This window comes from Enhydra lutris, unplaced genomic scaffold, assembly GCF_002288905.1.
Source record: "Enhydra lutris kenyoni isolate GAN:26980312 unplaced genomic scaffold, ASM228890v2 scaffoldscaffold14, whole genome shotgun sequence".
NCBI lineage: Eukaryota > Metazoa > Chordata > Mammalia > Carnivora > Mustelidae > Enhydra > Enhydra lutris.
Window position 1 is genome coordinate 37,658,171 of NW_019154098.1, and position 22,655 is coordinate 37,680,825.

Genomic DNA, 22,655 nt, shown 5'->3' on the forward strand with positions numbered 1-22,655 from the left:
TATCCTTGGTATGTCTGTGGACATTTGTTTCCACTTTTTGGCTATTATGAGTAATGAATGCCACTATGAACATGGGTGTACAAAATTCTGTTTGTGTCCCTGCCATCAGTTCTTTTGGGCATATACCCAGAACTGGACTTGCTGGGTCATATGGTAATTATGTATTTAATTTTTTGAGGAACTGCCACACTGTGTTGCACAGGAGCTGGGCTATCTCACATTCCCACCAGCAGGGTACAAGGGTCCGAATTTCTCCACATCGTCACTAATACTTGTTATTTTACTTTTTTTTTTTTTTTTATTGCAGTCCACCTCGTAGATGTGAAGTGATAGCTCATTGAGGTTTTGATTTTAATTTCTCTTATTGCTAGTGATGTTAAGCATCTTTTTACATGCTTATTGACTATTTGAATATCTTCTTTGGAGAAATATCTATACAAGACTTTTGCCCATTTAAAAAATTTGGGTTGTTGGGGCACCTGGGTGACTCAGTGGGTTAAGCCTCTGCCTTCGGCTTAGGTCATGATCTCAGGGTCCTGGGATCAAGCCCCACATCGGGCTCTCTGCTCAGCGGGGGCCTGCTTCCTCCTCTCTCTCTGCCTGCCTCTCTGCCTACTTGTGATTTCTGTCTGTCAAAAAAATAAATAAAATCTTTTAAAAAAAAATTGGGGTTGTTTATCTTTTTCTTGCTTATTAGATGTATGATTTGTAAATATTTTCTTACATTCTGTAGGCAGTCTTTTCCCTTTCTTAAGAGATGCCTTCGATGCACAAAATTTTAAGATTTTCATGAAGTCCAATTTTTCTTTGGTTACTCATGCTTTTGGTGTAATATCTAAGAATCCATTGGCAAATACAAGGTCATAAAGAATTATCTTTATGTTTTTTTGAAAGTATTTTATAGTTTTAGCTCTTATATTTGGGTCTTTCACCCATTTTGAGTTAATTTTTGTGTATGGTATAAGGTAAGGTTCTAACTTCATTTTTTTGCATATGAATATTTAGTTTCCTAGCACCGTTTGTTGAAAAATAGTGTCCTTTCCTCATCGAATGGTCTTAGCACCCTTGTTAAAAATCATTTGAGCATGTATGAGAGGGTTTATTTATGAACTCTATTCCAGTGGTCTATAGCTCTGTTTTTTATGCCATACTGTTTTGATTACTATAGTTTTGTAGTAAGTAAGTATTGAAATCAGGGTATGTGAGTCTTCCAAACTTGTTCTTTTTCAAGATGGTTTTGCTATTTGAGATCCCTTGAAATTCCATATGAGTTTTAGGATGAGTTTTTCTATTTCTGCAAAAAATAGTGTTATTGGGATTTTGGTGGAGATCTGTTATAAATAATGTTATTGGGATTTTGGTACTGAATCTGTAGGTTGTTTTGGGTGGTATTGTCATCTTGGTAATACTGTCTTCCAGTTCATAAACATGGTATGTCTTCCCAGGTATTTATGTCTTCTCTTCTTTGCAGCAAATTTCTTTGTAAATGAAATTATTTTGTTAATTTCCTTTTTGGATGTAGGTAACTTTTTAATATCAAGTTGTACGGTCAAAATGTCTGCATGCAATTACTAATCAAGATTTTTTAATGGCGATCTCTTAAAATTCTTGAATAGTCTCTGCTGTTAAGAAACTATTTCACCCAATAAGAGTTAAAAAATTTTTAGACTATTTTTTGTAACCATTCCAAATTGTAAGAGTTGAAATTAAGATTTAATACTTATTTTTCTCATGACAGATATAATGTCAGAATTTCTTAGGGCAAACAAATTGATTTAGCAATCAAAGAAATGTTTCATATGATGAAACTATGTGTATGAAACAGCATATGCCTACATTTTTAAAAAATTATTTTTATTAACATATACTGTATTATTTGTCCCAGAGGTACAGGTCTGTGAATCGTCAGGCTTACACATTTCACAGCACTCACCATAGCACATACCCTCCCAATGTCCATAATGCGTACATTATTTTTTGAGTGATCACCTTGTGTCTAGCTTGGCTAGGCATACTACAGGCACACATCCGTTGCCAATAGACAGAAATATCTGATGTATGTGAAGGTAGAGATTCGGGGTGATCATCTGCAGCCTTCCACGATCTCCCTTTCCCTCTTCCTCCAGGCTGTCAGCACCTTTGGCTGTGCACTGTTTCTTGGACATCTCAAACAAACTCTTCTGGCAGCTTCGTGGGACACTGATACGCTCTGCAGATAGCTAATAAATCTATGTCTAGGAGCTTGAGCAACTCCTTGGCTATGCTCAGCGTTTTACAGAGGAGCAGTGGGTGTGGGATATAACTCATCAGTTGGCTTCTCCAGGGGAGGGAGATGGACACGAGGAGTCCCAAACCAGGTTGCTCACAACCAGAGGTCACGATCTTGGGAACTCTAGTCACCCCTGGCTGTGCCTGGTTGCCCTGAAGGATGAAGAGGTCCACTTTGACTTGACCCATTGAATTCTGTTGTCTGCACATCACTGTGTCATTGCATCCTAGTGGGAAGCTCTGTTTAGAAAGGAGAAAAGAAAGGCTATGTGTACTTTAGGAGGAAGCAGCAAAAATAGGTGCGTCCTGGTGGATGTAGTTTTGGAAATATGGTCTGTCCTATCCACTGATTGATGACAGTGTTCCTAATCTAAAGTTTATCAGTACTGGATTCTACATTGGAAATTAGATGAATGGCTTTGGTTTAATGTGTGAACGGCTTGAAAGGAAGTTGGAAACTTGGATTATTTTTCTACTTCTGCCATTAGCTAACTGTGATCACCTTTACTATGTTTTGCTTTCCACCTTTCTTTGCTCAAGCATTTCTCTCTGTACTCTGCATTATTGCCTCTCATAAATGTATTTCTAATTATAGAATTTGAAGTTATTTCAAATGCTGTTTTTTTCCACTCAAGTCTCTTCTGATTCCTCCTACCAGATAGTATGTTTCCTTCCTTTGAGAGGAAACATTTAATATTGTAATTTTCCTTTGGTATCTATCATATTCTTTCTCGGACTTTGGTTTATGTCTGTCTTTGCCTTATGTCATCCTTCTCATTTACAAGGTCTTCTTTGCATATCTTGCATCTTTTAGGGTGGTGAACTAATTGTAGTTTATCTGATTTGAGGGTGCAGCAAAATAAATTTTTAAGTAAAAAAATTTTTGTCCATCATAATTAGCCAGCACATAAAAACTATTTTGCTTAACCCTCTTTCAAGAAGAAACTTGAGAAGTTTGGACTAAAAACGGAAAAGCTGACTTCACTTTCACAGATGGCACACCTGTAGTACATGAAAAAACAGGTTTCAAGTGTGTATTCAATTCTGAAAAAACGTTCCTGCCTTCCATTGCATCATTCAGCAGAGAATCTGTGTTGCAAATTTTGCAGCCGGGTTCATGGAATGATGTAATGGAGGAATTGATTGCAACTCCGTGTTCTTCTTGATTGTACCATTAATAACCATCACCAGTTTATTGGTTATTTGGAATATATTAATCCCAAATATGGCGACTTAGTTCTTTTTAATAGAGCCACATGACTAGATTGTGAAGACTTACTAGAGAAACTGAGCTGCTTCTTTAGATCAAGGCCTTAGAAAAAAAATTTTTTTAAATAAAGAGTTTTGAGAATAAAGGGTTTATTAAGATCCTTAATAAATAAGGATAAAGAAATAGTAAGTCAAGGGTTGAATCAAGATTCTTGTTATGACAAGATGTCTGAATGCATTGGTCTAGAAACTTCAGTGAGAAAGTAATGCTCATTTTTTTAGAGAAGTGCAGGCCTTCCTGTTAAAGTGCAGCAGAAGGACGGAGAAAATGGCACTCAAAGACCATGCTTCTTTCTTCTTCTTTTTTTTTTTTTTTAAGATTTTATTTATTTATTTGCAAGAGCAAGAGTGAGAATTAGAGAGAGAGAGAGCAGGGAGAGGGGGAGAAAAGAAGCAGAACCCCCAACAGGGGCCTCCATCCCAGGACCCTGGGATCATGACTTGAGCTGAAGGCACATGCTTAACTCACTGAGCCGCCCAGGTGCCCGTCATGCTTATTTCTATTGTAGAACTTTCCTAATAGCAGCAGGAGTGCTGGTATTTCATATGGGGAGAAATTAAGATACAACTTCAGAAAAGAAATCCAAATTTTGATGTTTTTGAATACTTTGAGTTTCTGTGGTTGTGGATGCAAACCCAAGGGCGTGGCTGAATGTCCAGGAAAGGCCCTACCGTGTGGCTCGGTTTCAGGGGGACCCAAGGTTACTGGAAACAAACTGCTCACCAGGGTGTTGGGACACTGCTGCTTGATGAAGGTCTGTGGACCAGAGCCGCCCAAGACACTTAGTCCTTGCTGAGATGAGTCAGAAATCGAGAGAAAATGCTTAGAAACTTTATGCTGTGTTGACAGTATGCATTTATCTATGGAATTTAGTAATCAACAATTGGCCTTTTGTATTATGTATATCTTTTATTTTATTTTCTAGTTAATCCATTCTTACTGTATTTTACAAGTTATTTGTCTGAAACTTGAGGATTAGGGAAAAAAACAAAACAGTTACTTCATCACAGAGAGTTTAGAAATCACTTAGTTATAGTCTCTGAGAAGGGTGAGACATCAGGAAATGAATATATGAATCTGAGGATTATCTAGAAGTTTCTGGCTATGTGGCCAGCCAAATTCTAGGCAATACGTAGGTCCACCTGACTCTGTGAAATATACATTCTGTTTTAGAGATGAAATTTTAAAATACGATGCTATTTTAGAGAAATTAGCAAGGGACTGTACTCCACCACTGTTATTAATTAAAAATACTCACGCTCCCCATCTGCAGATTTTTGATCATGAGCCCAGTAGTGCAGAGTTTGGTCACCCTTATGGTGGTACACAGTGCCTTCTTCTACCTTGGAGCTCCTAAGAATGTTTATTAAGCTCAGCTGATTTCTCCTAAGAGTTAGCAGAAAGTAGGTAGTTCACTAAATAAAGTCCAGAAAATTAAAGTCACTTTGAAAGGTAAAATTTGAAATCTTACTAGCTGTATGGAGCTTTCACCAGATGTTACCTGCTTTGTTCTGCTTTATTGGATCTTCGGGAGTCAGAGCTTTGAGAATATATTACTGAGGCACTACTATGAATGTAGAAGATTTGTGAGATCCTAGGTTACTTGTTGTTGTTCTAATCAGTTGAGATTTTTAGTAAATGAAATCCTTAGTTTGGTGTGGTTTTAAAAGCTCACAGATTTTTAGTAAGTTCTTGATATACGACCTGTTGGTTATTTATCACTCTATTTTCCAATTGCACTACAGATACTTAAAGAAATTACCCTGAAAAATGTATTTTCCAAGTTAATATTCTACAGTATCTTCCTTTTACCACAAGGTTATATTCAACAAATTTTTAAAATTGACCAATATAAGAAGAAAATAATCAGCCATATGGAAATAATAGCATTGTGACATATTGTCAACTTTCATGTTAGATTTGCAAAGTGGAAATATAATTATGAATAACAAAATAAACACATGTTCTATATAACAGAGTATGCCCTGATGTGCTTTTGACACAATGGAAACAATTGCTAACAAAATAAGGTGTTTTATTTGGAAGAGAGAATTTGTTCTTGGCAGTGGCTTTCCAATTTTGCCAATTTTAAAAGCGACTATGTTGGTGGGTGAGATAGTTATGGAAAAAATATATACAATCTCTATGCTTAGAACACATGCATTGTCAAAGTTTCTTCACGCAAAAGTTAAGCAGGACGCAAATTACTAAGGCTATCTCATTCTGAGGAGAAAGCAGTAGAATATTTTCTTTTCTTGGTTTATCACTTCCATAGGGGCAATTTAAGAAATATACATTCTGAATTTCATTTTAACTCCGAACACTGGTTCTGCCTTTATTGATTCTGTCATGATTTTTATGAAATATATATAATATAAATATAAATACTATATATACATCAATGTAGGAAAATAAGTTTGTGAGAAATTGTGTATGATGGTTTGTACTACATTTCGTTTAAGTACTGTACTGTATTTTTCATGAGCTCTGTTTTCTACTTTGGCATACTAGCAAAATCTTCGAAGAGTATGCTCTGTTTTATTTTGTTGTGTTTTCCTTCCAGAGATTGTAGCACTGTATTCTGTTTATAGCAAGGACTCGCTGTGGACAGACTAAAAAAGATCTGAAGATCTACCTTATAATCTATTGATAAGCAGAATTAGAGAATAATATTGACATGTTTTAAAACACCTTAGTATAAGCATAATATTGTGTTTTATGTTTTTGCAGGAAGATTCTTTGGCAACAGATGATTTCCTTGTGGACTACTTTAATGAATTCCTAAGCCTTCCAGTGAGTGTATTATTATGTTCTATGGAATTAATTATCAAAGCAAATACTGTAATTACTGGATTATCTTGTAAGACAAATTTATCAGGGATAGTATTTTTTAAAACCATTAATTAAAGCATTTAAGTAAAGTTTATATCTTTTTATGGAGTTAATCATTTGGGTTTGAATCATATTTAGGAATTACTGAAGAAAGCTGAGTCAGTTATACACAATAAAAATGAATGAATGGATGGATGGATGATATGAAAGCTGGAATTTTTCTAGCCATTAAAAGTATTCTGTACAGGGACGCCTGGGTGGCTCAGTTGGTTAAGCAGCTGCCTTCGGCTCAGGTCATGATCCCAGAGTTCTGGGATCGAGTCCCACATCGGGCTCCTTGCTCGGCAGGGAGCCTGCTTCTCCCTCTGCCTCTGCCTGCCATTCTGTATGCCTGTGCTCGCTCTCTCTTCCTCTCTCTCTGATAAATAAATAAAATCTTTAAAAAAAAAAAAAAAAGTATTCTGTACAAAAATTAAATAAATAATAAAAAATATGGCTAAACTAGAAAAAAAAGTCTTCTGTACAAAATCTGATGCTGTTGTATTAGGCACCATTGCTGGCTTTGAACAGAGGTGGTAAGGACAAAATATCAAAAAAATTAAGAAACTATATTTCTTGCCTTTAGGCAATTGTTGGCATCCCCTTGGACAGATATTAAAGTGTAATTTGTGTTTAAGTCAACTAGCATTTTATATCATTAGTAAATAAGACATAGGTGGATGTAAAATAAAATATATATTTATTTATTTATTTTAATTTTTATTTTTTCCAAATAATAGATTTTTAGTCTTAAGGAGCAGTGACTGATAGACTACACATTACAGAGGGCTGGGAAAAGTGAGATGGAAGTGCATAAAAACACATTACTTAGTAAAAGTTAATCAGGAATGTCAGATAAAAGATAATATTTTCATTATTTGTTATAAAAATGCAAAAAACTTTTTTCATTAACATATTTACCAAGAAAATTTTGGAATATAAAAAAGTCACAAGTTATTTTATTTTTTTAAATTTATTTTTAAGGATTTATTTATTTATTTACTTGATGGAGGGAGGGAGAAAGTGCTGGGAGGGGGAGGGGCAGAAGGAGGAGGAGAGGGAAAGAGAGAATCCTGAAGCAGACTCCCCCCTGAGCATGGAGCCTAATCTGGGGCTTGACTCCAAGATCCCGAGGTCATGACCTGAGCCAAAATCAAGAGTTGGGCACTCAACTGACTAAGCCACTCAGGCACCCCACAAGTAATTTTATTTTATTTTATTTTATTTATTTATTTATTTATTTTTTAAAGATTTTATTTATTTATTTGACAGAGATCACAGAGAAGCAGGCAGAGAGAGAGGAGGAAGCAGGCTCCCCGCTGAGCAGAGAGCCCGATGTGGGGCTCGATCCCAGGACCCTGGGATCATGACCTGAGCTGAAGGCAGAGGCTTTAACCCACTGAGCCACCCAGGCGCCCCCACCACAAGTAATTTTAAAGGGAGTGGGCCATAGTATGTAAAGCCTCTTAAAGCCTAGCCACTGAAAATGTCTTTTAAAAGGAAAGTACTAGGTGCCCTTTCTCGCCTAGATTAGTTTTTCTATGTCTGTATGTATCTATGTGTGCAGGTTTGTTATTTTGTCTTATTTTCCTTTTTCCAAAAGAATTTGTGTTCCCTCTTCCTTTTGGCCGACCTGGGCCTCTGGAACCAGTATGGGGGTTGAGACACCTTTCTCTTTCCAGCAACAGGCCTGAGTGATATTGTAGGATACCTGATGGGTTCTTATTTCATCTGATTTTTCAACTTTCATCATCCAGTTTTATATTATAAAAACCCCAGCAGTATCACAAAACTGTCAGAATTTTGCTCTTCCAGATTATGTAGTCTTTCCTCTAGGCTCTAGATTCTCCATTCTTCCTCCAATTTGGGGGACATTTTATAAATTTTTTTTTTTTTAAGATTTTATTTATTTATTCAACAGACAGAGATTACAAGTAGGTGGAGAGGCAGGCAAAGAGAGAGGAGGAAGCAGGCTCCCTGCTGAGCAGAGAGCCCGATGTGGGGCTTGATCCCAGGACCCTGGCTGGGATCATGACCTGAAGGCAGAGGCTTTAAACCACTGAGCCACTCAGGCGCCCCGAGGGGGGGGGACATTTTAAAGAGAAAAAAATCCCTCTAATGGGTCTGATTGCAGCTTCTCAAGATTTCTATTTCATTGTCTCAAGATTTGTGATTATCTTGACTTTTACTTGCTCCAGAATGTAAATTCCCCCCCCCCCTTTTTTTTTAATCTATTTTAACCATCTGAGCCACCCAGGCGCCCCTTTAAATCTATTTTAAATTACAGAACTGATATAGGAACACTAGGGAGAACCTATCTTATATGTAAGAAAAAATCAGCCACAGTCTTGTCATCCAGTCAGGATTGACGTTATCATTTTTGTGTGATTCCTTTCACAGTTTAGATGAGATGACAGAGTGTCTCTTCAGTCATGGGTTCATCCCACCCCAGCAGATCCCTGCAGTTTCACCCTTTCGTATGTCCCCTGCAGCCCACTGGGGACCCTTCTCACCTGTTTTCTGTCTCTCCAAATCCTTCTGCTTTTCATTCTCCACCCCCCCAACCCCCACCATCTCCCATTCCTTTGCATTTGCATATGGTACCATACAGTCTGCCTATTAACTACCTATGCTTCGTGCCATATATGGGAGAAGGGAAAATAGGGTCACAGGTTTCCAAAGAAGAATTTAGGGACAAGAGGGGAAGGAAGATTGATGGATTCTCAAACCAAGCCCTGGGCAAGGTTCTAGAACAGATTAGTAATATGTGGTTTATAAGCACTTGAGTAAGAATTAGAAGCCTGCATGGGTTTACTGAGAAGAAGTGTGCCAAACTGACCTCTCTTTTTTGGAGTGTCATGGACGTGCATTTTAAGGAACCATAAATTTAATGTATTATGGTTTCAGTAAAGCATAATAATAACAATAACAGCCACAATAATAATAATACAGATAAATGGAACCATGTTACTTCCTGCTCAAAGCCCTCGCAAGTGGTTTCTCACTACATTAAGAATAAAAATCCAGATTCCTATATGATCTGGCTCTTGCCCTCTCATCCCCTGGTCTTTGTCTCCTCTCCCTCTTCCCCTTGTTAATTCTTTCCCAGCCTAACTGGCCCTCTTCATTGTTTCTCAACCATGAATATGCCAAGTGTACTCAGGGCCCTTCAGGCTGGGGTGCTCATCCCTGAAATACTTGTATCACCTTCTCCCTGATTTAAGTCACTTCTGTTCAGGAAACCTTCCCTCCCAACCCTGGCTAAAATAATATATGCTCCCCTTATGCTGCTTTATTTGTCTCCAAACCCCTTATCATTATCTGTGAAATTTGTTGTCAAATCTTTTTTTTTTTTCAAAGATTTTATTTATTTGACAGAGAGAGAGAAATCACAAGTAGGCAGAGAGAGAGGGGGAGGAAGCAGGCTCCCTGCGGGGCAGAGAGCCCGACTTGGGGCTCAATCCCAGGACCCTGCAGGGATCATGACTTGAGCCGAAGGCAGAGGTTTTAACCCACTGAGCCACCCAGGCGCCCCTGTTGTCAAATCTTTGAACGGATTCTCTAACTATAGCCAGTAGGGTTGACTCTTATTAGCCTGCAGATTTAAGTCCACATTCCTTAGCATGGAGTTCAAGATCCTTTGCAATGTGGTCTCCATCTCACCTTCCTAGTTTTACCTCTAGCCTCATACTGCTTGTGTGACCTGCACCATCCTTCCTGCCTTACCCTAGCCCTCTCCTCCTGCCCCCACCGACCACACGTATTCTTCCTGCACTCATCCCCCAGTGTAATGGTTAGGAACAGGAACGAGGCAGAACTGTGTTTGAGCCTAGCTTCTCAGCCTACTACCCATGTGATCTTAGACACATTCTTTAATTAGAGTTCCTTAGTTTCTTCCTCTGTGAAAACAATATAACTGTCTTATAAGGTTGTAGTGAAACAAGCTAATGTTTAAGTGCCTGGCACAGAATTAGCGTTTCTCTTTCTTTTTGCTTCACTGACTGGACCATCTCATCTTCCATTCCTGAAACATGAAGGCAGTCACTCCTTAATTAGACTGGTGGATCATTGTCAATCTAGAGAATAATCTTCTATGCTACACAAATCTACCATTGGCAGATTTTTTCACAATATTTTTTTTATCAGGTTCTTGGATGAAACATTGCAAGTGAACTAGTGTTTTTCCAGCTTAAGGTCACTCAGCTTGTAAGTGACAGGGTCTACCCAGGTCCACGTGACTCAGAAACTTCTCCTACTACCTGTAATGTCAATAGAACTGACAGCAGAGGAATAAACTGAGAGTTTGAATAACAGAATCTGATCTTGTTTTTATTGCAGTAATCTGAAATGGTCTAAAACAAACCCAATGTGTTTTTAGGATGCATTAACAGAAGTATAGTTAAAATCAAGAAAAATATTAGTCTGGAGCATAGAAGGCACTCAATCAGTGTTTTCTTGAATCAAATTGAGTTGTCAGGACACAGTTGGAATATTGTGTTCCATTCTTGGTGCCCAAGGTTAAGAGTTGGTCTTTCAAACCAGATTTAGGGAGACTCAGCCAATGAACACTCTTGAAGCCACATCGGATGAAGAAGTGTTGAAAGAATGTGGGTGTTGAACCCGGTTGGGGAATGGGTAGAAGGGTTGGAATAGACCAACTTTTACCAAATATTTCAAGATCTGATTGAGGAAGAGGGGTTAACATGTTTTGTGAATCTAGACGCAGAACCAGGGCCAGCATTTATGAGGAAATTGATTTTTTTCCCCTGGAAGAAAGATGTTTGAAGTGTGCTTTCTAACAATAGAACAGCACAGTAGGTCTGGCATTGTTCACAGGGGTAAACTTCCTGTGATTGGAGATATTCAGATAGAATGTTTTATGGAGATATATGTATCAGGTGGGAGATTGGACTTTTCCAGCTAAAGAAAACTTGATTAATCTTCTTCTCTGTTTATTTTTATCTCAGGAGCTACATGTAAATTTCCTGGGGCCAAGGATAGGTCCCTTTCTTCTATATCCCCCAAAGCTTCTTGAGGATGATTCTGGTTTTTTATTTCTACGTCTTTTGTGTAAGACTTTTTTTTTTTTTAATAAACAAGTAAACCTTCTAATCTTCTGCCTTGCCTCCTCTACCATCTCCACCCCCAAACCCCAACAGTCTAAGCCTGAGATAGTGTAGATAAAAATGACAGTATTCTCAACCTAAATGCCCCTCCAGTCAGTCATCTAGAATTTCTAAGACTTCTGAGTCTTCTTCCACATCTGTGGTGACATGCCCAAGGTCCCAGAACCGGATTGTGGCAGAAAAGGGCCTAGGAATCAGGCTTTCTGGCTCCCACCCTCCTCCTTTCCATTACCCCATTACACCCATGGGACACATTGTAAGATCCAGAAATTGATGGCTGGTAGCCTGCCTCCATGTTATTTTGATGAGGGGAATCCAGGACAGTTGCCGCTATTATAAATGATTGTGGCACTTTCCAAATCCGAGCTTTCATAACTTCATTCTGTTTGTTCTCTTGCCAGGTTCATATTTAGATATTGTTTTCATTTGGTGTCTGGGAGGTTTTTTTTTTGTTTTGTTTTGTTTTGTTTTGTTTTGCTTTTTTTTGCTGTCAACTCTTTATGGGTAAGTGTTTGCTTATTAAGTTTTCTTCTGTGCTATAGTGTGAAAACATTTTTTTTCCCTTTTGGTTTTGTTTTGTGTGTTTTATGCTCAGTGACTGTTGTGGGATTGGGTAGATGAGCCCACATACAGATTTAGGTTGGTCCTCTGTGGGTGGTTTAGAATGTTTGTGACATTTATGGTTTGCAGAAGCTAGAGGGGTGGCCTGTTCCATACCCTCCTTGCAAGGATAGGTATGTCATGTGTTTGCCAGACCATACTTAGCTATGTGCCTTTGGAATTTTACCAGAACTTCTTTTTTTGGGACTGATTCTCCACACTTTTTGTCTTTAATCTGTAAACTATTATAATTTCTTGCAGCTTTATGAAGGATTTATATGTTGGATGGATTGTTGGGTAAGTAGAAGGAGAGAGAAAGAGAGGAGAGATTTGGGGAATCTGTGGTACGGAGTGGGATGCGGGGCGCGGGTCTTCCGCTGCCAAAATTTAAATACTCAGAGATTGATTTTTAAAAGTGTTGATGGAGTCTAGGTGGTACTGCTTAGTTCAGTGTTTACACCTCTGGGTGTTTTGATAAGCTTTGTATCTCTAACATAAAGCACTCAAATGACCTAATGTAACTGCTTTTAATAACTAAGGATATTTTCCCTGCATTTTACGTAGCACACTACTCCTTCCATCCCATTGGCAAATGTGTCCAGTAAATAGTTCATGGTTAAACATCTAAAATGACAATAAAAACTAGATTGATAGAAGTCATTGGTGCCTGACTTCTTATATTCAAGTAGTCACATGTTTTTCATTGCCGACTAGGATGCATGTTTAAAATACAGCTTCAGAGCTCAATTAGTAGAGACGGAGTTGGAGCAGAGATGAACATGTATTAAATTAACCTAGTCATTAGTTTTTAATTTAAATACTGTTCAGCTAAATAATTTGGCACCCGGTAAGTTTCAGTGGTGCTCTGCTGGCAGCTTAAGCACATCACTAATTATTCACAGGTTTTTGGTTTTTTTTTCCCCCCTCCTCTTCTCAAAGAAATGTGGAACCAGCAATTTATTGTGGTAAAAATATTTTCGTGCACTTGCTTTTTCTGTGAAAATATTTTTCGCACATGGATGACTGGTACTACAAAGTTAGCTTTCACCACCTTCAGGTCAATGCGTTTTAGAACATTTGGAATATGATACCCTTGAAATAAGAAAATTAAGTAAGGGAAAGAGCAGTCTGCAACAGCTTGTGGAGGGATGGGTTTGAGGCTCAAACTGAAGATTTTTCCTGTCATATGATTAAAAGCGGAGTGTTCTCTGAATCAGCCTACTCAGCTTTTTTGGGAGAAGGACTGACTTCCTACATTGTTCATTCCTCACTCCCCAACTTTACATGTGTCTTACTGTCACATATTAACCCATCTGTAGGAGTTTTGTGGATAGGCTGAAAAATGGTGAAAACAAAGGATCTGATGCATGAGGAAGATTTTTTTTTTTTTTTTAAAGCAGACAACAGGACTTTGCCTGATAAAAACCAGGGTTCTTTCTTCTGCATACAGAACATAGATGGCCGGCCCCTCCACTTACGTGAATACGGAGCAAAGTCTATAGGAAATAGTGGACAGAGATGGGCGTTGAAGTTGGTGTTGACCAGGATTCTGTCTCCCCAGTTGCAAACTCTTCACTGGCTTCCCGTCCTCCTAAAGCAATGATTTTCGAACTTGAACATGCATAAGAGTCACCTGAGGGTTTGTTTACACAGAGTCCCGGGATTATAGGGAGGGGCCTGGGAATTGCATTTCTCGCAGGGCCCAAGGTGATGTCAATGTTGCGGGTCCAGGCACCCCAGTCTGAGAACCAGGGATTGGAGAGAATTCAGTTGAGAGTTAGGCATGTAATAGAAAGTCCTTGATGAACTCGTCCTCTGCGTTTCTCTCTAGACTTATATCTTATTCCCCCCTCGAATAGTAAGCTTCAGCAATGTCAAACTGCTGTAGTTCATCAATATACATGTGTTATTACTCAAAATGAATTATCTGTGCTCTGCAGAGAGAGTGAGGGTGATTTAAAGAGTGAGGATGATTTTGTCTGTTGTACTAATCCATAAACACACATATACCAGTCCGTGAGCATCCCGATGCGGGTGTGAGATGGAAGATGAGAACCTGCTGTTCCCTCGGGGGTCTCTTCCTGCTCGCCTCTCCTAGTGTAGTCAACTGATGGTGCTGAGGGGGATTCTAGTGTTAAACAGGCGTCTCTATATTACGTGAGCTTTAAACACAAGCCCACCATTTCATCTGGTTCATAACTGAAGAATCCACGACCCATTTCAAGACCAGAGGAAAAACTGTGAGCAGCTTCTTGAGAGGTAGGACAATATTGCACGTGTTGGGTGTTCTCAAGGATTTCAAGGGGTAATTTTGACTAAATATGATTTTGCCTTATATGCCCACTGTAGGGCTCATTGCTTTGTGGGATTAGTCTCTACTGTCTCTGCGTACTTATGCATCTTTCTTCTCCTGTTGTTGGATCATCCTAAGCTGAGACCAGATCTGTGTCTCGTTCTTTTCATTTGGACCTTTGTGGAGAATGCTCTGAATTGGCTCACTCAGTGTAACAGTGTATCATCTATCATGGTATCTCATTTAATAAGGAGTCAATAAATACTTATTGTTGAATAAATAAAATAACAAAGGAACAGTGGAATTGGTTGATCTTATTAGAAAGCAGAAGATACAGACTTGGGATGCTTGGGTGGCTCAGTTGATTAGGCGTCTGCTTTTGGCTCAGGTTATGGTCCTGGGGTCCTGGGATTGAGCCCTACATCAGCCTCCCTGCTCAGGGGGAAACCCGCTTCTCCCTCTCCCTGTGCCTGCCCCTCCCCCTGCTTGTGCTCTCTGTCACTATCATTCTCTCTCTCTCTCAAATAAATAAAATCTTAAAAAACAAAGAAAGAATATACAGGGTCTTTTTTCTTCTTCTTTTTTCCCCCCTTGAAAGACCATTGTGTTTCCTGAGAGACAATAAAACAGTGTTTTATTCAGCTTGTATCCTCTTTGCTTGGGACACTAATGGCATTTGGGCATTCATGTTTTGTTTTTGTTAAAATAAATGAACTGGGGGAAGCTTTGAATCAGTTGTTTGCCCCTTTTATAAACTTAGAATCACAGTGTTGCTATGGACCTCCAGAGATCCACTGGAAATCATAGCTTTTAAAGCAGGAAAACACTTGGGGCATCTGGGTGGCTCAGGCGTTAAGCGTCTGCCTTCAGCTCAGGTCATGATTCCAGGATCCTGGGATCAAGCCCCAAGACGAGCCCCAAGTCGAGCCCCAAGTCAGTCGACCCCTAAGTTGAGCCCCGCGTCGGGCTCCCTGCTTGGCAGGAAGCCTGCTTTCCCTCTCCTACTCCCTCTGCTTGTGTTCCTGCTCTCACTTTCTCTCTGTCAAATAAATAAAATCTTAAAAAAAAAAAAAAAAGGCAGGAAAACACTTATTTCCCTGTGGCAAAGACCCCATCACATTTCAATTCCACTGAGAAAAATTCTTAAGTTTAAAAATTGTAAATATTTTAACATATAGCTACATTTCTTTAAAAAAAAATAAATGGGGATCATTTTGTGTCATTTAATCATGAACACAATAAATGGGCTTTTTATTTTAGTTATTTTTATTTTATTTTAGTTTTTCCATAAAGTATTTCTTTTTGTCCAGTTTCTTTCCTCATTTTCATGTGCTTATGTCCTTGAGCTTTCCTTCCTCAGGCTGGACAGACCCTGCCTCTTTTCCCACTAGACTTTCTTCAGAATTCAAGCCTTTCATGCACACGACTAGCAGAACCTGAATCACACATGAAGCGGGACCTGCAAGGGATCTGGGTGATACAACTTTTAGTGGTCCAGATTCTACATTTCAGGAGGTTGGAACAGGTCCTGAGTGAGCTAATCCACGGCATCTGCGGACGCCTACTGACGTTATGTGTCAGGCCTGGGTTTGAAGCGGGTTGTCATCGTGAGCCCAGAGTTCTGTAGCGAGCTCACTAGAGAACTTGCTGTAAATCCACAAAGAGATCACTTAACCTTTTTCAGCAGCATTTTGGTTTTGTGAGTTGAAAATGAAAGCAGTTGCTAACCACCTGCCTTAAAGCCTGCCCTGGGCCGTGTGTGTGCTGGGGACAGGAACCCATCCAAGAGAGGCAGTAATTACCACATGGAGCCTGGTTCCCATGGCAGCGGGTGTGAGGTCCCAGCCAGCCTCCCCAGAGCACAGCCATGACTTCGCTTGTGGGATGCGAGCTTCCTGCCTCACCAACTCAGAGCCTATAAACAACACTCCAGATTACTACCTGGAGAATCTTCCCAAAACCCAAATCAGATTATGTTACTCTCCAATTTAGGATTTTCCCATCCCACACTGTTTCCCACAGCATCAAGATAAGCCTATGCTTTTTAAAATGCTACGCACAGCCTCCCATGATCTGGTCCTATCTACCTCAGCCACCTCAAGTCTTTTCTCTGTTCCTTAAACTGTTTAACAATGAACTAGTCTAGTTATTTTCTAACTGGGTGGAACTGCTTACAATGACCCATGTACACCATGCTGCTTTAAGCCTCTGTGTCTTTACTGGTTAAACATCTTGGTTTGAACACCAGTTCCATGAAGTGTATAAGGATGTTGCTTAGTACAGTACCTGACCCAGAGAGGGTGGTGAGTGTGTGTTAGTTTTATCGTATGTGAGACAATAGGATGGTAAAGAAGGGCAAATGTGCTGTCTTTGGGACCAGATAGACCTGTTTTGATAGCCCTGATCTAGCACTTTATAACTCTGAATCTGTCGCCTATCATATAACCATCATGAGGGTCCACTTTCTATAAAGACTGATCACAGGCATGTGGAAGGATTCGAGATAGAGCATTTGTAGTGTCTGTCACACACCTGGCACGTTAGGTAGATGTCCAGTAAACAGTAGTTCTTGTCAGTCCTAGTATTCTACCGCTGTACAGTCACTGTTTACTAGTGAGTAACACTGACTAATCAGGGGCTCAGAGTGTCACAGTCCCTCTAATTTTTTTTATTTTTAAATTTTTTTTTTTTTTTTTTTTTTTTTTACTGGAGCAGTATTTTTTCAACTTGGGTAGCAGGAAATATTTTATTTGTTCATAGAACTGATTGGCATTCTTTGCTTTGGATTATCATAACTTTGTGTTCCTCTGTCTACCAGGTGTGTGGTTAAGAGGCAGAAAAAAGAAAGGAAAACAAACAAAGGCCAAACCTGCTCTCTTGTTCCCTGGATACTCAGAACTAGAAGAAATCTTTTCCAGATGGTCTTTTGCCATCAACTACACCATTTTCCCCTCTCTGGTTAATATTTTACGTCCATTTTCTACCAAGTTCAATTCAGTTCCTTTCTCCTACCCATTGAATCTTGTCTCCGTCATCAGCAGACTCATTAATCTGTTTAGTCTAGTGATAGTATAATTCAGAGATAATATTTGACATTCAGATAAGTGATGCCTGTGTGAATCTCATGTTTGAAAGATGCAATCAAATATGTTTATTGAAGAAATCTTATACTTGTAATTGTTGGTACTTGTCCATTGAGCTATACTTGTCATTTTTGAGGGAGAAGTCTTAGCCCTGAGGTCTTTAGGCCTGTAGACTGCCATTCATATTGAACTTTTTTTTTAAGTTTATTTACTTATTTGACAGAGAGAGAGATCACAAGTAGGCAGAGAGGCAGGCAGAGAGAGGGGGGAAGCAGGGTCCTTGCTGAGCCGAAGCCCGATGTGGGGCTCCATCCTAAAGATCATGACCTGAGCCGAAGGCAGAGGCTTAACCCACTGAGCCACCCAGGCTCTCCCATATTGAACTTTATTGTCCATGCACATTAAACTCCTCAGAAGGGGAGTCAGTCAGACTTTAGAGATGTGATGTTACCTGACATTAGAAGAATATGTATACATACACACACATATGTGGATAGTTATACATAGGCACATATATATTTCTAACTCCAATTTTATGACATCCTGCCATTCATTAAATTTTAACTATATCTAGCAATCTCTTAGTAAAATTGAAAGAATTGATTCCCTTCCTAGGACAGTTATTGATCCAAGGGGAAGGGCTAGATGTCTTCTATCACCTAGCTAAAAATATATAAATTAATCTGTACGAGTACGTAGCTCATGAAAGGTATTCTAGAATAAGTTCATATTCTGAAAGAGGAACCTGATTCTAGATTTAGAGGGCAAAATGGGAAAAGACACAGACAGCCAATCCACTATTTATTTGTTAAGGAGATGGAGGCTCCAAACACGTTTAAAGATTCACTCAAAGTCACAGAGCTACTTATTGGCAAGTTGGCATTTAAACTCAAGACGCCTGACTGTTGTATATTAACAGACTGACTTTAAATAAAAGTTGGCAGCATTTAGTAATTACTGAGAAATGCTCAGAAATGTTATTGTCTTTCACTCTCTCTTTTTTTTTTTCACAGTGACAGGAATGGTGTTGAAATAGTCTTAAATGAAGAACACATTGTACTTAATTTTATCCTTTTGGGCAAGGGAGACTTTAGCTTTCATGGCTCCTGGGGATGAAAGAGATAACGGGAGTGTTATTTCTTCTTCCTTTACTCATTCTTCCCTAGTAATCCACCCCCTCCTAAGAGAATAACATTGCTTCATAGAGACCAGGTGTCTATTTCTTACCAGCTCCAAAAAAGCACAGGGATAAGATGTTTATGCAAAGGGAATTTCTGCTGTAATACATCCTTACTTCTTGGCGTAAGTACATTGGAAAGGAAGGATTCAGTGGGTTCCCTTATCTGTAGTCAAGAGATTTCCAAGTACCTAAAGAGAAGAGCTAATGATTAAGTACACAAAACTCTGTGTGTGTGTGTGTGTGTGTGTGTGTGTGTGTGTGTGTGCATTTATTAAGTGTCAAAGTATTCTTAGAGAGTTTCTGGGTTATAGAAATTTAAGGTCTATTTTTGCAAATTTATTTGCAGACCTTTTCAGAGGCAATTAGATTTAATGTGGATTTTGGAGTTTTTGAAATAGTTAACAATGCTCCACAACTTCTGGAAAAGCAACTGAAAAAAATTCTACAAAACCAACAACCTCGGAATCCCATCTATGATGTCATAAGGAAAGGAAAGAATGATGTTAAACCTGTTCAGATGAAGGACCCCTATGAAGATAAGACCATTAATATCAACTACAATATCATGGTAAGAAAGTATGTTTGAGTTTATATCTTGCTAGGCATATAAAACATTAGGATAAGACTAACATGAGGTTCCTTGGGCTTAACTTTCTGAAATTTAACTATATTTATTAAGTTTTACTGTACTTAAACTTAGTATTTGTTATTCTATCATCTTATTCATGTCAAATGGCCAATTTAATCTAGCAGTTTTGTTGATGTTAGATTTTCAATATGAGAAGATTCATATAAATCCCTTTGAATATTTAGGATATCAGGTTAATTTGGGGCAGCAGAAATATGTGTATCCTTTATAGTTTAGATGCATTCTAGAAAATGTGGGTATACAGTGAATTTATCTGGTTTGGGTTCTATCCTAATAAGCAGTTGGGAATTATGATTTCTGACCCTCAAGTTACACTATGTGACCCTGACCTCCCTGGCCTTAAATTCTACTCTTAGCTTCTGGATTTTGGATTTTGTCTCCTTAACATGAGGTTAAAAACAAAAACAAACAAACAAAAACAAGCCCAGGTTCTAATCTTGGCTCTTTAACTTACCAGCTCTGTGTTCTTGAACAAGTCATTTTGATGAACCTTATTTTCATCACCTGTCAGATGATTCCTTCACTACCTACTACTAGGTTTGTTGTGGATCAACTGAAAATAAAATGAAAGTTTAACATTTTCCATGATTTGAAGTGTCTGATGAAACTAGACTAAAATATGTTCAATACTTATGATATAGCTCTTTTCCAGCCTGAAAGTTCTTCAGTGTTTCTTTTATTGAATTCCAGTATATTTCTTTCTTGTTTACTTTCATCAAATTAAATGTATTAATAATGATAAAGTCTTTAAAATGCTTTTATAAATACTAAAAATTTTAAAAATGTTATATTTTGGCTTTTGTTTCCTTTGTCTTTGACATATCTTGACATATCTTGAAAGAAGTTGCTGTGGCTGATATCAAAGAGATTACTGCCTATGTTTTCCTCTAGGATTCTGATGGATTCCTGTCTCACGTTGAGGTCTTTTATCCATTTTGAGTTTATCTTTGTGTACGGTGTAAGAGAGTGGTCGAGTTTCATTCTTCTACATATAGCTGCCCAGTTTTCCCAGCACCATTTATTGAAGAGACTGTCTTTTTTCCACTGTATATTTTTTCCTGTTTTGTCGAAGATTAACTGACCATAGAGTTGAGGGTCCATATCTGGGCTCTCTACTCTGTTCTACTGGTCTATGTGTCTGTTTTTATGCCAGTACCATGCTGTCTTGGTGATCACAGCTTTGTAGTAAAGCTTGAAATCAGGTAACATGATGCCCCCAGTTTTATTTTTGTTTTTCAACATTTCCTTAGCGATTCGGGGTCTCTTCTGGTTCCATACAAATTTTTGGATTATTTGCTCCAGCTCTTTGAAGAATACCAGTGGAATTTTGGTCGGAATGGCATTAAAAGTATAGATTTCTCTAGGCAGTATAGATATTGACAAAGGAAACAAAAGCCAAAATAAACTTTTGGGACTTCATCAAAATCGAAAGCTTCTGCACAGCCAAGGAAATAGTCAAGAAAACAAAGAGGCAACCCACGGAATGGGAGAAGATATTTGCAAATGACAGTACAGACAAAAGATTGATATCCAGGATCTATAAAGAACTCCTCAAACTCAACACACATAAAACAGATAATCATATCAAAAAATGGGCAGAAGATATGAACAGACACTTCTCCAATGAAGACATACAAATGGCTATCAGACACATGAAAAAATGTTCATCCTCACTAGCCATCAGGGAGATTCAAATTAAAACCACATTGAGATACCACCTTACACCAGTTAGAATGGCCAAAATTAGCAAGACAGGAAACAACATGTGTTGGAGGGGATGTGGAGAAAGGGGAACCCTCTTACACTGTTGGTGGGAATGCAAGTTGGTGCAGCCTCTTTGGAGAACAGTGTGGAGATTCCTCAAGAAATTAAAAATAGAACTTCCCTATGACCCTGCAATTGCACTACTGGGTATTTACCCTAAAGATACAGATGTAGTGAAAAGAAGAGCCATCTATACCCCAATGTTTATAGCAGCAATGGCCACGGTCACCAAACTGTGGAAAGAACCAAGATGCCCTTCAATGGACGAATGGATAAGGAAGATGTGGTCCATATACACTATGGAATATTATGCCTCCATCAGAAAGGATGAATACCCAACTTTTGTAGCAACATGGATGGGACTGGAAGAGATGATGCTGAGTGAAATAAGTCAAGCAGAAAGAGTCAATTATCATATGGTTTCACTTATTTGTGGAGCATAACAAATAGCATGGAGGACATGGGGAGTTAAGAGAAGGGAGTTGGGGGAAATTGGAAGGGGAGGTGAACAATGAGAGACTCTGGACTCTGAAAAACAATCTGAAGGGTTTGAAGAGGTGGGGGGGTGGGAGGTTGGTGGAACCAGGTGGTGGGTATTAGGGCACGGATTGCATGCAGCACTGGGTGTGGTACAAAAACAATGAATACTGTTATGCTGAAAATAAATTTAAAAAATGATTAATAAAAAAAACCAAAAACCATGTTATAGCATCATTTTGACGTTTGAACAAAGAAATATATTCTGAACTATAAAACACTATATAAATTATTACAATATTCATTCACGATAAAAACTCTCAACAAAGTATGTTTAGAGGAAATATACCTCAACATAATAAAAGCCACATGTGAAAAACCCACAGCTAACATTTTCTTCACTTGGGAAAAATTGAGAGCTTTTCCTCTAAGATCAAGAATAAGACAAAGATGTCCACTCTTACCACTCTTATTCAACATAGCACTGGAAGTACTAGCCATAGCAATTAGACAAGACAAAGAAATAAAAGACATCCAGATTGGTAAGGAAGAAATAAAACTTCCACTAACTACAGATGACATGATACTATATGTAGAAAACCTTAAAGACTCTACCAAAAAACTACTAGCACTGATAAATAAATACAGTAAAGTTGTAGGATACAAAATTAGTATACATAAATCTGTTGCATTTCATGCAAGCTCATGCCAAATAAAAACTCATTAAAAAATAAATTGCTTAAACATGTTAAAGTCTACCCAAAATCAATAGTATACACTGTATATGGTGAAATACTGTAACCATCTCCATTAGATCCTAAGAAAAGAAAAAGTATATTTTTATTACTAATTCAAAATTATTTTAGACTTCCTAGACAAAGCTTAAACACAATAAATATAAATAATTACTATCAATTTGCAAGAGTAAGCTGAATTGTCTTTATTTATATATTAATAAATAAATGGTTTTAAAAACTGAAATATTACAATAAAATCCGTTAAAATTTGTATGTAAACTTAACATCTGAGCCATCCTCTCACAAAATCAAGGACTCCAGAATCCTCAAAATAATA

At 38.3% G+C, this 22,655-nt stretch overlaps 1 protein-coding gene across 1 annotated transcript in view; it reads left to right on the forward strand.

The window, feature by feature from the left end:
- LOC111146491 (regulator of G protein signaling 22) overlaps window positions 1-22,655 on the forward strand; it is a 120,693-nt gene that overhangs the window by 7,602 nt on the left and 90,436 nt on the right. The window contains 3 exon segments of the mRNA XM_022502038.1: window positions 2,239-2,289; window positions 6,269-6,331; window positions 19,038-19,259. Coding sequence (XP_022357746.1) covers window positions 2,239-2,289; window positions 6,269-6,331; window positions 19,038-19,259 — 336 coding nt within the window.